The sequence below is a fragment of the Phyllostomus hastatus genome, unplaced genomic scaffold (assembly GCF_019186645.2).
Source record: "Phyllostomus hastatus isolate PE091 unplaced genomic scaffold, TTU_PhHast_1.1 phas_contig_402, whole genome shotgun sequence".
In the NCBI taxonomy this organism is placed as follows: domain Eukaryota; kingdom Metazoa; phylum Chordata; class Mammalia; order Chiroptera; family Phyllostomidae; genus Phyllostomus; species Phyllostomus hastatus.
Genome location: NW_025333873.1, coordinates 13,949,800 through 13,963,224, shown reverse-complemented (window position 1 = coordinate 13,963,224; position 13,425 = coordinate 13,949,800). Strand labels below are relative to the sequence as shown.

The 13,425-nt window shown below is 59.0% G+C and overlaps 1 protein-coding gene across 1 annotated transcript; it reads right to left on the bottom strand.

Annotated features, from left to right (window-relative positions):
• Positions 1-1,770: 1,770 nt before the first annotated feature.
• Positions 1,771-11,525, bottom strand: SLC66A3 (solute carrier family 66 member 3). Its single transcript, XM_045844458.1, has 7 exons — positions 11,241-11,525; positions 8,897-8,979; positions 8,738-8,807; positions 6,881-6,938; positions 5,180-5,300; positions 4,498-4,539; positions 1,771-2,870 (listed from the first exon to the last, which is right to left on the bottom strand). Exons 1-7 carry the CDS (start codon positions 11,381-11,383, stop codon positions 2,779-2,781), a joined length of 609 nt encoding a protein of 202 aa, XP_045700414.1. The 5' UTR covers positions 11,384-11,525; the 3' UTR covers positions 1,771-2,778.
• Between the last annotated feature and the right edge of the window lie 1,900 nt (positions 11,526-13,425).

Sequence of the window (13,425 nt, the reverse complement as noted above, 5' to 3'; positions counted from 1 at the left end):
GCGGGGCTGCCCCAGGTGGGTGAGGGGCGTGGGGGAGCCTGCGGCTGACCTGGCCCCGTGGCCCTGTCACCGCCCGGGAGAGTGCTTCCAGGTGGCGACCCTCGTCCCAGGCTGGAGAGGCGTCCCAGTGGGTGTGGGTGTGCACTGAGGACACACACACAGACACACACGCACACACCAGTCCTGACACTCCTCACCCTCCCGAGGACACAGCGGGGCCATCGGTCCCGTGGGACTGGGTGTCCAGCAGGGGTTGGAGCTGGAACCGGAGCACCTTCCTGCAGGGCCCACCTAGAGGGCCCCCCGCCCCCCGCCCCCCCGGCTTCAGGAGCAAAGCTGGTGCCCACAGATCCCAACGAGATCGGTAGCGAGTTTCTACCCGGGAGGGAGAACCGCCTACTGAACACCCACTGTGTACCTCTCAGGAACCTTAGGGGGTGGGGTACGACCATCCCCATGTCAGAAGGTGGACACCGAGGCCTGGGGAGGCGAGGGCTGGTCCTAGGTGTGCAGCCTGTAAGGGTCAATGCCTCAAGGGCGGCAGGGGCTGTGCGACACCTGAGTCCCATGCCCCACGTCCGCCACGCCCCGGGCTTCCGGCAGAGCAGCCGGCGCAGGGAGAGGCTCAGAGCCAGGCAGCAAGCCGCTTCCTGTGGCCCTGCCTCTGCCCGCCGACCCCGCCAGGCAGCTCCTGTCCGTGGCCGGCCAGCGGTGAGTGCTCGTTCCACACCGGAGGAGGAGCAGGGCTCTGCCGCCCCGAGGTCCCCTCATGAACAGGCAGGGCAGCTGGTCCCAGGGCCCGGGTCGTGGCCACCCCGAGGACAAGCAGAGCCCAGGACAGGCAGGGCGGAGCGGGGGCCACCCCACGTGGCAGACCTGGGACTCCCAACCAGGGCCATGTCGGATGGGGACCCGCCTCCCGCTTCCACTCACGCGGAGACAACTCACTGGAAGCGGAACGTCCGCCGTGTGGCAGACTCCAGAGGCTTCTGCTGCCGCCGCTGCCCCCACCGCCTAGCCTTTCCCACCCACAACGGCTTCTCCCCGGTTTACGCTTCCTGCACGCGGTAACTGTCCACGCAACCTTCACCGCCCAGCGGTGTCTGCGGAGCAGCTGACTCTGCGGAAACCCTGGGGGACGCTCAGTCGACCGTCCAGACTCCCCTTGCCAGTAACACCTGAAGTTGCACCTGGACGCACCTGAGACCCAGGCAGGGAGAGCAGAGGGCTCGCCCCCTGTGCTCCCGAGCTCCACCCCATGCCCCTTCCAGAGGCTAATTTAAAAAGTCCTCTAAGTATGCGTGAGGTCACATGGTTTGTATTTATCCAAACGGCCAGAGTGTGGCTGCATTTGAGAAAAGATGTATTTGGCCTGGCTGGCGTAGCTCAGTGGATTGAGCACGGGCTGCGAACCAAAGTGTCGCAGGTTCGATTCCCAGTCAGGGCACATGCCTGGGTTGCAGGCCATGACCCCCAGCAACCGCACATTGATGTTTCTCTCTTCCTCTCTCTCCCCCTCCCTTCCCTCTCTAAAAATAAATAAATAAAATCTTTAAAAAACTAAAAAAAAAGACATACTTGGGTATTTTTTTAAGTGACAACTATGATTTTAAAAGCCGCGGACTGAACGATTTCCTTGCTTTTAGATGCCACGTCTCCCTGCGGGTCCCCAGCAGGAATCTAGGATTAACCGCAGTTTATATTTTTAAAGTGGCATTTCACATAGCTGAAAACCAATCGCATTAAAACAGACAGTTTGAAGACTCAGAGTTCAAAATATGAAAGTTTATTTTACACAGGCAACCAAAACATCTAACAAAGATCACTTACATCCTGCAGATGTACACACCAGAGTAATGCCGTTCGATTACAAGGGGAAAGAGAGCTTTGAAAAGTTAGGGTTTATAAACTTTTATAGAAAAACGCAGCGCACAATAATCTTGTCATGTTTAGAACATGCTACTGTAATGAGAATAAAATCCAGAAGAACTCGGCAGAACCAGGAATATAGCCTTTACTGCGTATATTTCCAATATACAAAACCTGGTCCGGGTCAGCTCTGTGTTATACTGAGTTCTCATAATGGCTGCTTGTGAGGATGTGGCCCTTTTTAAGACGTCAGCACGGTGCTTGCATCAGAATGTGACCTGCTTCATCACAAGGAAGGCATCCAGCAGGACGTTTCGTTAGGAACTGCTGAAAGGCACGGGGGGAAGGCAAGGGACTGCTTTGGTGCACGAACTCAAGCAGGTGTGTGCGTGCTTGCCCTGATACACTCGCTGCAAGCGAGGGAGGTGTTACGCGGCATTCGATACAATAAGGCCCTCCTCTGACACCTGTGTTACAATCAGACATTAGTCCCGGAAGGCAAACCCTAGTCATGTTACAATTCCACTTCTGCCAGAGCAAAATCCCACTCCGTGCTCACTTGTGCTGGGGAAAGGGCTTATTTCTTAAAAGACTCCGAAAGCTGAAAAACAGATGCAGTTAGCCCTTTGGAGAGAACTTGATCGTGACTTTTATGGGTCAAAGCGATCTCAGACTGAGTTCTTGGACGATCTCCAGCCGTCGGGTCTGAGCTCTAACAACCTACTTGGGTAGCGGGAGGGGTGGGAGAGCCGGCTCACACGAGGGTTTGAGGGGCTCCCGTCTAAATACCTTTGGCTTCGAAGGCTCTGAAACGACCAAGTTTATAAAAGACTTGACTTAGCAACGAGGCGTCCTTCCCTTTGGTTCAGTTATCCGACCTTCGCTTTGGGTGCGAGACTCTCGTCCCCATCACTCAGCCTTGGCGGCCGGCCTCCGGTAGCGCAGGACCGTCGCTGTCACCCACAGGTTCAACGCCAGCATGACCACAAAACGTGTGAGCACTGAAAGACGTCGCAAAGAGAAAAAAAATGCACATTAAATGCGGTTTTCACGTGCTAGAACAAAAAGTCCTTCTGCTCTAGGAACCTAAATAAAGCTGCACTCCCGCCCCCTGCGCTGCCCCCTGCCCCCAACAATGAAACTCATTAGAACTGCGAGTCACAGGAACTTGAGCAACCAAGTTCCAAACAAGGTTCCCATTATTTCCGGAGCCGTGATCTTTCTCCTGTCATGACTGCCCTTGGCCACCTGGCCTGACTCCGTGAATTATCATTTCTCTTTGTCAATGCTGAAATGGGAGGAACCTGGCTGCCACGTTCCGGCCGCGGCCGATACTGTGACTTTTTAAAACCGCCTTGCCCATTCTCAGGGCAGCGGGCAGCGTGTCGGAACCCCCCCACGCACAGGCGAGGCTGCCGAGAGCGTTCTGCTACAATAATTCTGAAAACGGGCACCAATGTCAAAGCACAGTTCACGCCGAGCTGTGAACTGAGAATGTGGCTCTTTAGGAAAAGAAGTGATGGGGACTCGGGGAGCGCCGTCCTGATGGAGGAGGTCTGTGAGGCTCAGTGCACCACCTGCGCCGGCTGGGCTGTGTCGAACGGCTACCTCCCGACACACCGGTCGCCTGCGGGAACCGCGGTCGCCTTAGACACCAAACAAGTCGCGTCGCACACATTTTCGATCTCCAAAGCTTCGTTTCCAGCCTGTGGGTCGGCCTGGTTTCAGTACGCCTGACTTCTTTTGTACCAAGAATTCAGGGGCCGGGGCAAAGGCCTGTGTCCTTTCACTTGACCCAAGCTGACCTTGGACCCCAACGCGTGTACCCCTGTCTCAGAGCTGGTGACCACATGGGAGCCAAGGCTTCAACCTCCTGGAAGGGATTAGCTGCTCCGGGGGCTCCGAGGCCACGCCCCTCGAGTAACCAGGAGCTCGCTCACGTGGAAGGGATCTTTGTGTCAGGGACCCGATTCTCAGGCTGGGTGACCCCGTTTGTTCTAATCCTTTCCCAGAACCTTCTTATGGGAGTTAAAAAACAGCCTATGGAATTACTAATCTTTTCTGGGTAACCCAAGTATCTTTTCCTCCATCACAGTATCCCTTAAAAAAAAAATAATAAGGCAAGGACACGGAGTCAAATGAGCCTGTCGCCCCCGTGCTTTAAAAGGCCGGTCCATCGGCTGCTGGGGGCGATTCTCCAAGGCTCTGGGCCCCGTGGCCGTGGCCGGCACCTCCTCCCTCCCTCCCCTCCTCGGGCCAGGCAAACCCCCCCCCCCACCCCAGTCCAGCCCTCTGGGCACTCTCCTGGGGCCGACCCCGCACGTGCTTGGCCCCTGTGTGCCCACCCCGTCCTGTTCTTTCAAAACACATTTCACACTATTTCCCAATAGCTCGTGGTGTGACGACTCTGCATTTCCATCCGGAGGGCTCCATTTCCACGCGGACAGCGAGCGACTCGGGTGTGCGTGTTCTCCGGCAGTGCCCACGCTGCCGGAGACCAGGACTATACCGGGACCGGCCTCTGGGTGGCGCCAAGTGACCCTATCTGTTAAGCCCTAAGGCGCTTACACGTGCAGGAAGCAAAACCCCGCAACACTGAACAATGGGCAGGAAACACACTGGGCTTACTTGTGAGATCATTGGTGGTCATCACGGTCGTTATTATTCTTGCTGTAAAGGAAAATATTAAGCCATAAATAGCAACTCGCTTCTCAGACACCCTGGTGTTTCGCTACGCCTTTCCATTTTAAATACAGGGATGTATACTAACCGTCCTTGAAAGACTTTGGCAGTGTGGAACACGGAATAGCACCAGACCTCACAGAATACACCCAAGCCAGCCCTGCTTCCCGGCCAGCGGCTCCGACGCTGCTGGCCGAGCAGCGGCCCTTCCCGCAGGGCCACTCGGTGCCACCCAGGGGAGCGGGGTGAGGGTGTGTCATGTCATAAAGACTCAACATTTTACAACGAGGTGGGGCCTTCAACACAGCCATGCTCTCGCTGCTCTCCAAAGAACAGAGAGAGGACTCAAAACGGTGCTCAGTTCGGGGTGAAAGGTGTGCTTTCACTTAGTTTCAGCGCCTGCACGACGGCTCTGGCAGAAAACGGAGAGTAGTCGGCATTCAATCAGCCTGTGCGCCTGGGCTCGCTAGGAGGGTCTGTCTGAACAGCAGTTTGCAGAGGACTAGAGCTGGGACCGACCGCCCCCTGCCCTACACCCCAGGGACCTCGCTCTGCTGGGCGGATGCTGGGGGCTGGGAAGGCGCCTCCCCACCCCATCCCCCCCGACCCCGCCGAGTTCAGTTCTCACTGGCACAGGTGTAGGAAGCGAGGATCCAGGTCAGGGCGCTCACGGCCCCCGGGTCCCGGCTCTTCCACAGGTACTGCAGCTGGGCGAACTTACTGGCCGCGCTGATCAAAGTGCAGAAATTCTGTTTGCAGATAAAAAGGGAGAAAGTTCGGAGTCCCTTCGTTAAAAAAAAAAAAAAAAAAGCACCAGAGACAGAAAGCGCTTTTGAAGCAAAAGTGTCAGGCCAACTAAGGACCAATTTGTACAACGGCAAAACCCACGTTAGTGGAAAAGAACGCCGCGGTGAGACGTTGGTGTGGGACCCGCCGACTGCACCCCAGTGAGTGACCGGGGCCTGGCGCGGGTGTGCAGAGGGGAGCGAGGAAGGAGTCAGGCCTGGGCACAGGGCGCATCCCCCCCACCTGCCAGTAAGAGAAAGTCCTACGTGTCTTTACACGGTGTTGTGCTTCGGCACCCGGGGCAGGCCGTGCTGCTTTGAACTGACAGGCTCTTAAAGTCACTGTGCCAGCTCTGCCTTCCTAGCTCCTCCTCCTCCTCCTCCTCTCTGTGGCTCCGCGACCCTCAAGCCAGCATCTCGTCCCCAGCGCCCCAGTGCCTGCCACGGAGTAGGCGCCAGCAAGCCAGCGGGCACCGCAACAGCACTCAACCGGGGGAAAAGGAAGCTACTTTATGAACTGTTAGGGTGCCAGGTTCATCCACTGAGAACTCAGGGCACAGAAGAAATGAAAGAACCCTGCTGCGGCCTTTGACCTCTGGACCCCGTCCGGCCCCTCTGTATCAGCCCCAAGAGCCAGAGCCACACCCACTCGGCCAGGAGTAGCCGCTCCCGAGATCCTGGAAGACTTTTCTGGAGGGTGGCCGGACTTAATCAATAAAAATATGGGGTGCCCAGTTAAATTTGAATCTCAGGTCAACCACAAACGATTTTTTAACATAAGTTATGTCCGGCCACCGGACATAATTACATTTGGGGCATAATTATACTAAAAAATTATTTATCATTAACCTGGCGTCCCTACTTATTTGCGGTCTTGCTGGGTTGAAACCTAACAAACACAGTTACGTCCACTTTCCAAGAACAGGCCGTGGACAAGACATCGAGAGAGAAATTCGTGAGCTGGGCGTGGCGGGCAGTGGCTGGTGACCACCAGTCAGCTCCCTCCGGCCTCTTCCCGCCCGAGGAAGTGCTCGCTCCCGCCCCCCGGGGTGGGGGGAGACGGTGGGCGCGAAATGCTTCCTCGCCCGCCACCAGACTCCCGTTCCCACAGCGCGGGGATCTGGGCCCTTCACCAGGAAGGAGGAAACGGATAGGGTGCTTGTACCCTCTTCCAAAGAGAGTGGAAAGTGGGGGGAGGGGGAGAACAAATTCAACAAAATAATGAGTATGCGGCCAATACGTAACTATTAGCCAGACAGGAAGCTCTTTATCTTACACTTAGTTCTTCATTCTGCTGCTGCGAACTACCTCCCCAGTCGGGTTCTCTAGGCCCCCAAAACGGAAGTAAAAACACCTCCATACACTGAAGTAGGAATAACGTCTTTTCCTGTTCGGAGAACACTGCACTTCCTCCCCACGGCCCTCGGCACAGGTGCAAGCAGACCCAGCAGGCCCAACAGTGGGTCTATCGAGTTCTTTGCAGGGCGGGCGGGCGGCCGGGAGAGGACAGAGGGACAGACGGCTGTTGCACGGCCGGGACTCACCATGGCCAGGTCTATGATCCACTTCTGCAGGGTGAGGACGAACCACGACGCCACGAATCTTAGCGAGCGTTAAGGAAGTGGCTGAGCTGCGGCTCCAGCAGCCTGCGCCCCCGCACCTCCCTGTGCCCAGGGGGCTCCACCTAGAAGCCGAGTGTGCAACCGGGGGCGGCTCTGCAGGAACTTGTCGGAGCCGGAAAAGACAACGCCGGTGTCAAGTGCGCGTGCGCTAGGAGTCCCAAGGACCAGAAGCAGCTCAGGGAAGAAAAGTACCGAGAACTCCGGGGTCGTGCACTGACCCTGGGGGTGGGGACACCGCCCCCTGCCGGAGGATTTTAACTTCTGGCTCCATCCCCGACCGCGAGGAAGTCGCCCACGCCGTGTCACAGGTTAAGCGCTGACAAGAGGGACCGACCTTATACAGCAGGCATCTCCTGCAAAAGGGGTGTCCCGTGAAGCCCTGGACTGACTGACTCCCCTCTTTTCACTGCCTCCGGCGGGAAGGTGCTGCCGTGAGGACCGAGGAGCTGGCAGGCGGAGGAGGGAGGTCCGGTTTCCACCCGGCTCAGTGATGCCGAGGCACACAGCGCGGCCAGAAGCCGAGGCGGCGGACACAGGAGCGGAAGCGGCCAGGCAGCGAGGGGCTGCCCACGACCTCTGCTGGGACCTTGGGCGAGTTCACTTCTCTCTAGACCTTGGTTTGCTTATCTGCAAAATGGACTTAACACTCCTTGCCCCGTCTTCCTGCTCAGTGCCTTGGGGCTCACTTGCCGGGACCCAGCAGGTGGCTGCGATGATAATTAGGAGCGTTATTTAAATGAAGGGACTGGAACAGATAATGCTCTGTGCTGAGAGTCAGTAGACTAACTACTAATAAGCTGGTCAACTCCGGAAAGGCAGCCTGGAGCTGGGTGGATGAGATCTGGTTTTAAAACGTCTCTAATCATAGCTCAGTGGATTGAGCTCGGGCTGTGAACCAAAGCATCACAGGTTCGACTCCCAGTCAGGGCACATGCCTGGGTTGCAGGCCACGGCCCCCAGCAACCGCACATTGATGTTTCTCTCTTCCTCCCTTCCCTCTCTAAAAATAAATAAATAAAATCTTTTTTAAAAAAAGTCTCTAATTTTTTAAACTAACCTTTGTGGTATTTTTTTTTTGTCCAATACCTTGCCATTGCACCTCATTTAGTTCATTCCTGACACAGTTTCTAAAACTCTACCACCAACAGCAGCTAGTAAGATCCCAGAAGTGACTATTTTTTGTAGGGTGGCCAGATCTAGCAGGTGACAACCCAGGACACCCCGTTAAACTCGAATTCCAGATCCCGACCTACATCCCACGTGGCCTGTCGGCCCCCACTGACGCCCAGGTCTCAGGGGGAGGCCACTGAGCAGGGGGACAGCACGAGGGCATCTCTGGTTGTGGAGACATGTTCTCTCACACGGAGTCTTGCATTTGGGATTCTTTTGAGTTTAACCCGAAAGTCCCGTATCTGGTAAAGAGCCCTGCTGAGTAATGTGTACTGTTTTCTTTTTAAAGATTTTATTTGTTTATTTTTAGAGGAAGGGGAAGAGAAGGAGGAAGAGAGGGAGAGAAACATCAATGTGTGGTTGCCTCTTGTGCGCCCCCTACTGGGGACCTGGCCTACAACCCAGGCCTGTGCCCTGACTGAAAATGGAACCGGGGACCCTTTGGTGCACAGGCCGGCACTCAATCCACTGAGCACCACCAGCCACGGTGGATGCTTTTGGATTTAACCAAAAAGGCACGCATCCAGTAAAGGCCCTGCTGAATAATGCACAATGTTAGCGGACAGCACCCCGGGGCCCGTCCGTGACTCCCTGATGCCAGAAGGATACAGGGCGAGGTAGGGCGCCACCCGGTACACGCTCCCGCTGAAGTGGAACACGCAGAGCAGGAGGATGACATCTGGAGGGAGAAGGTCCCAGTGAGAGGGAGGAGGGGGCCCCAGGGCTGCCCCGGGCACAGGGGTGGGGTGGGGCGGAGGGCTCGGTTACCTTGCGCGATGAGGATGGGGTACTCCAGGTAGGTCAGCAGCGGGTACTCGTAGTAACACTGGTATCGGAGAAACACCAGGAACCTGGGGGGGAGGGAGGGCACGCCTGAACTCGGGCAGACGGTACGGGGAGGCCAGCCGCGCCCAAGAGCACAGGCTGGTTGGCAAAACCCGAGAAGTCAAGGAGGGAGGCTGAGAAAAGGGCGGAATGTTCATTGAACAAACTCCACCATTTCTGGAGCCTCCGGTACGGGCTGGGCTGTGGGCGTATTCTACACAGGCTCCGTCAAGTTCCTTAGGGGAGTCACTTACAAACGGTTCCTGCAGAGGGCAACCTGCTGACCGGGGTCAGAGGACAAACCAGGCTGCCTGTCCCCAAAGCTGCCCCAGTAAGAGCAAAAATGGCAGCAGCCGCCTGTCAGGCAGCTCCTCCACCAGTTTGTCCGGGCCCCTCCCTGACCCCTAAGCACCTCCCGCCCTGGCCAGCTCTGGGGGTCCCCTCTGTGCCTAGTCCTCTCACTAGTGTCACTCTGCAGGACCCCAGCCTCCAAGTGCAAGCTGACCCCGGCAGGACCCTAGGCCAAGCCACCTGCCCAGGGGAGCTGCACCCCACTGCTAGAAGGCCGGGTCTGGCGAAGGTGCACTGTCAGGGGAAGTGAGACAGGTGACAGGCCGGGTGAAGGTGGAGCCCTCGCCCCTTGGATCTCGGGGAAGGAGTGGCGGGCGCGGGCAGGCTCCTGGCTCTGCAGGCTCGTCAGTCTCCCCCACCCGCCACCCACCGGGGCCGGCCTCACCTTCCCCAGCTCAGGGACCCCCCAGGGACCAAGGCCATTCTCTCTGGCCTTCCGCCCCCCGCACATGCCCTCTGTCTCCTCACCCCCCCCCCCACCTGACCGAACGTGAGGGCCACTTTGAGCCGGTGTCCCCATCCCCCAGGGCCCCTCTCTACTCTTCGGTCCCAGCCCCCCAGCCCCCCAGCCCGGGGCCCCACGTGGAAGGGCCACTTGCAAACCCGTGAGGGGCCACACCTCTGCCCCTCGGCCAGGCTTTTCCGGACAAAGCCTCTCACTGGGTGGGAGCCCAGAGCAGGTCCTTTCGTCGCCTGGGCCCCTCGTCCCACCGGCCACCAGGTCTCTCTTCCTCCCTCCTGTCCAGCCTGCAACGCCTGCCAGCACCTGGGGGATACGCTGGGCTGGGGGCTGGGCTGGCAGGAGGGAAGCGGGAAGGGCCCAGCCCAGCCAAGGACAAGGGGCCTGGCCACTCGCCGGGTGTTATATGCGAGCTTTTTCCACCAAGTCAGGTTTTCCCAGCCTAGTCTTACCACTGTGAATTTGCATTCAGATCTTTCAATACCGAGCCAGGGCCTTCACCCCGGGTTTGTGATGCATGAACCACCTCCAGGAGCAGCCTCTGTTGGTCTCCGCCCACCTTTCACAGATGGAGTCAAGTGCCCCTTCTCCACTCGCTGCCTCCAAAGAGCTCTCCCCACTCTTCCAGTCCGCCCCAGCCCAGCCCACCCCACCCCAAAACGTGCCGTTTAAAAAAGCCACAGGGTCCTTGGAAAAGTCCGGCCCTTTATTTTCCAGGTGAGGAAACCGAGGTCTGAGTCAGGGAGTGAAGGTGAGGGTGGGTTTGGGAAGGGACAGTCAAGCCCCTCTTGGGGAGAGGGGTCGGTTGTCTGAGAAACACATGGCTGGGCCACTCCGTCCTCCCGCGAACATCAGAGAGCGGCGATGATGCGCATGCACCGGACAAGCCGAGCAGGAGCGGCCCGCGGCTGGGACCGTAGTGCTGTACTTTTTTTGCACGACGGGCAGGCAGTGCACTAGGTTTGCGCACACCAGCATCACCACACACCGGAGAGCGGTGCGGGGCCCTGTGGCATTCCCTTGGCTAAGAGGCCACTAGGCGACAGAAATATTTCATCTCCATGTTAACCTATGGGACCACCGTGGGATAGGCGGTCGGTCCATTGTTGGCCCAAAGGTCCTTATGCAGCAGGTGAGCGTATAAGAGTCTCCGGGCGTATGGGAGAGTCTCCAGGCGCAAGGGGCCCGGCTCAGAGCCAGGCGGTTGGTTTTGCCACTCACTGGGGGGAGCAGTGACTCACAAGGTGTCTGGTTTCCTCCTCTGCTAAGTGGGCGTGCGCGGTCGATGCCTGACCACGGGGGTTGGTGGGCAGCAAAGCGCAAGGGGCCGTGAGTGGCCCCGGGAAGGGCCCTCCCCGCAGTCAGGGGGTCCCGGCCCCGCTCCCGCCGCCCCTACTTAATTGCGCCCGCGGCTCTCCGGACTCCCGCAGGTCAGAGGCGAGGAAGGAAGGGCACCCCGGCCGCCAGGGCCCTTACCCCGCCAGCTCCAGAAGCAAACTCGGGAGGCTGAGGCCCCGCGCACTACGCGCCGCCAGCAGGGCGGAGATCTGCGGCAGCTTGAGCGCCGTGCACACCGCCAGCGTGCTCCAGTTGCAGAGCTCCAGCAGCCCCAGGGCCATGGCGCCGGCGTCTCGGGGCGCGTGGGGCTCCGCGGACTCGGGCGCAGCACGACGGGCAGCAGCTCAGCACTCGGCCACCGCGTTCTTCCCGTCTTTCCGCCTTCCCCTGCCGCCAGCCACCGCCCATGTCAGGGTCCGCCCTTGCCGAGACCCGCCCAGCCCAGGTCTGCGCCCCGCCCCGCCCCGCCCCGCCCTCCCCGATGGCTCCGCCCTCGCCCCGCCCTCTGCCCGAGTGGTCCCGCCCCCTGAGGCCCAGCCCGCCTCCCAGACTCTCAGGGTCAGGGCCTCCCTTCCTTCATCCGCACCAGCAGGTCCCCTTCCAGCCCCGCCCCGCCCCGCCCCGCCCCGCCCCGCCCCGCCCCGCCCCCCAGGAAGGATGAGGAAGCAGATTCTCGTTAGGAGGGGCAGGAGAAACTCCCAGCCCCTCACCGAACAGTTGCTCCGGGGGGGCGCTGCGGTCACCACCCCGACCCCTGCGGCCAGGGCAGGAGACTGCCCATTCGGGAAGCTGCCGCCGCCTCTGCCCGGGGCTCTCCGAGCTCGGACTGACCGAGCCCCCCGGGCCCCAGAAGGCCCCGCCCCGGTGCCTCCGAGCTGCCAGAAAGGCCCCGGGGCCGGGCTCCCGCCTTCCGAGCCTGCCGAGTGCCACTCTCGGGCAGAAGCCCCGTGAAGCCCAGGGGCCGGGTGTGTCCCACCGCCCCGGCTTCGCACAGCCACGCCCTCGGCCTGCAGCAGGGACCCGGGACTCTGCACCGAGACCCGGGACACTGCACCGAGCCCCGGGTGCTTTGGACAGAAGGCGTGACTTCTGTTCGCCGCTCCCCGCTGGATCGTGGGGGCGGGGGGGGGGGAATGGGAGGGCAAGTCCCGTCTACCCAGGTGTCGCCCTGCTGGGGGCGCAGGGCCGCCACAGCAGCGTCTGCACGGGAAGGAGACGGGGAGCGGCCGAGGGCCCAGATGCTGGCCTGGGGGAGAGGCGCCGCCTGTGACGACCTCCCCGACCTGTCCCCCTGCCTCTGCCCGTGCCACCGAGACAGAGCTCGGATGCTCCGAGCACGAGGAGCCGGCTGGACTGGGCCGCAGACCCGCAGTCCCCAGGTGCTATGGGGCCTAACCCTGGAGTGTGCGACCGCCCAGCAGCGAAGGGACGCCAGTCTTCACTGACTGTTGAAGCAGTTCCTTTAAGAACATGCTACCCTAGATGAAGAGCCCACGGGTCCTTCCCTCGGGGAAGGAAGGGCACACACACTGGAGCTATCCCGGGTGCTCCCCTCGGCTTTTCCTACTTAACCCTACAACCGCCCCGTATGCGAACAATCTCCAGGTTACAGGTGAAGGCGCAGGCTCTGGGAATAACCTGTCCCAGGTCGGATAACCATTACATATCCCGGGAGAGAGCCCACTGACTGCCAAAGAAGTCAGTGCTTCTAGAAAACCACCTGTCCGCATGGTTTCTGACAGCACAGGCACCTTGCCCCTTTCCTTCCTCCTCCACGCGAGGCCAGTGTAGGTGTGCGTGCCCCTGCACCACCAACGCCAAACCGGAGACAGACGCCTGGTGGAAACTCCGGACTGTGTATTCAGTACTCCATACTCCTGCACGAAGTGGCAGGGCTGAAGGTTCACGAGTCTGTCACCTGCGCTGTGGCTTGGGTGTAACCCATCTTCTATCCCCATCTTTCAGAGAAGGCAAACTTTGGGGGGCAAACGTTAGCATTCCAGGAATATCTCACAGGAAAAGTATGAAAATGCTCGTGTCTTAATTATTTATTTATTCTTGATATAAAAAGCAGGCATAATATACAATTACATTACTACAAAGATGCAAGAGTCAAAAAAAAAATCAGGGGAGACGATTTTCGTTCAAAGGGGACAGCTGATCAAACATGTATGATCATCTAAACCATGCAGTTCATAACTTACTACAATGTCAAACGAAGCTCATTGTGGGGAGGGGGGACCGAGGAGAGGACCCCAGCGTCACGGTCAGCGCTGTCACACAGAGCTGGCCTTCAAAGTGCTTCACAGCTCAGCCTCGGCGG

Excerpts from the sequence above, each read along its gene's own strand:
- SLC66A3 (XM_045844458.1), bottom strand. The coding sequence starts at position 11,383 with ATGGCCCTGGGGCTGCTGGAGCTCTGCAACTGGAGCACGCTGGCGGTG. Across the intron at positions 6,939-8,737 it reads GTGGCGCCCTACCTCGCCCT|ATTCGTGGCGTCGTGGTTCG; the intron begins GTATCCTTCTGG and ends ACGCTCGCTAAG. Across the intron at positions 5,301-6,880 it reads GGATCATAGACCTGGCCATG|AATTTCTGCACTTTGATCAG; the intron begins GTGAGTCCCGGC and ends ATCTGCAAACAG.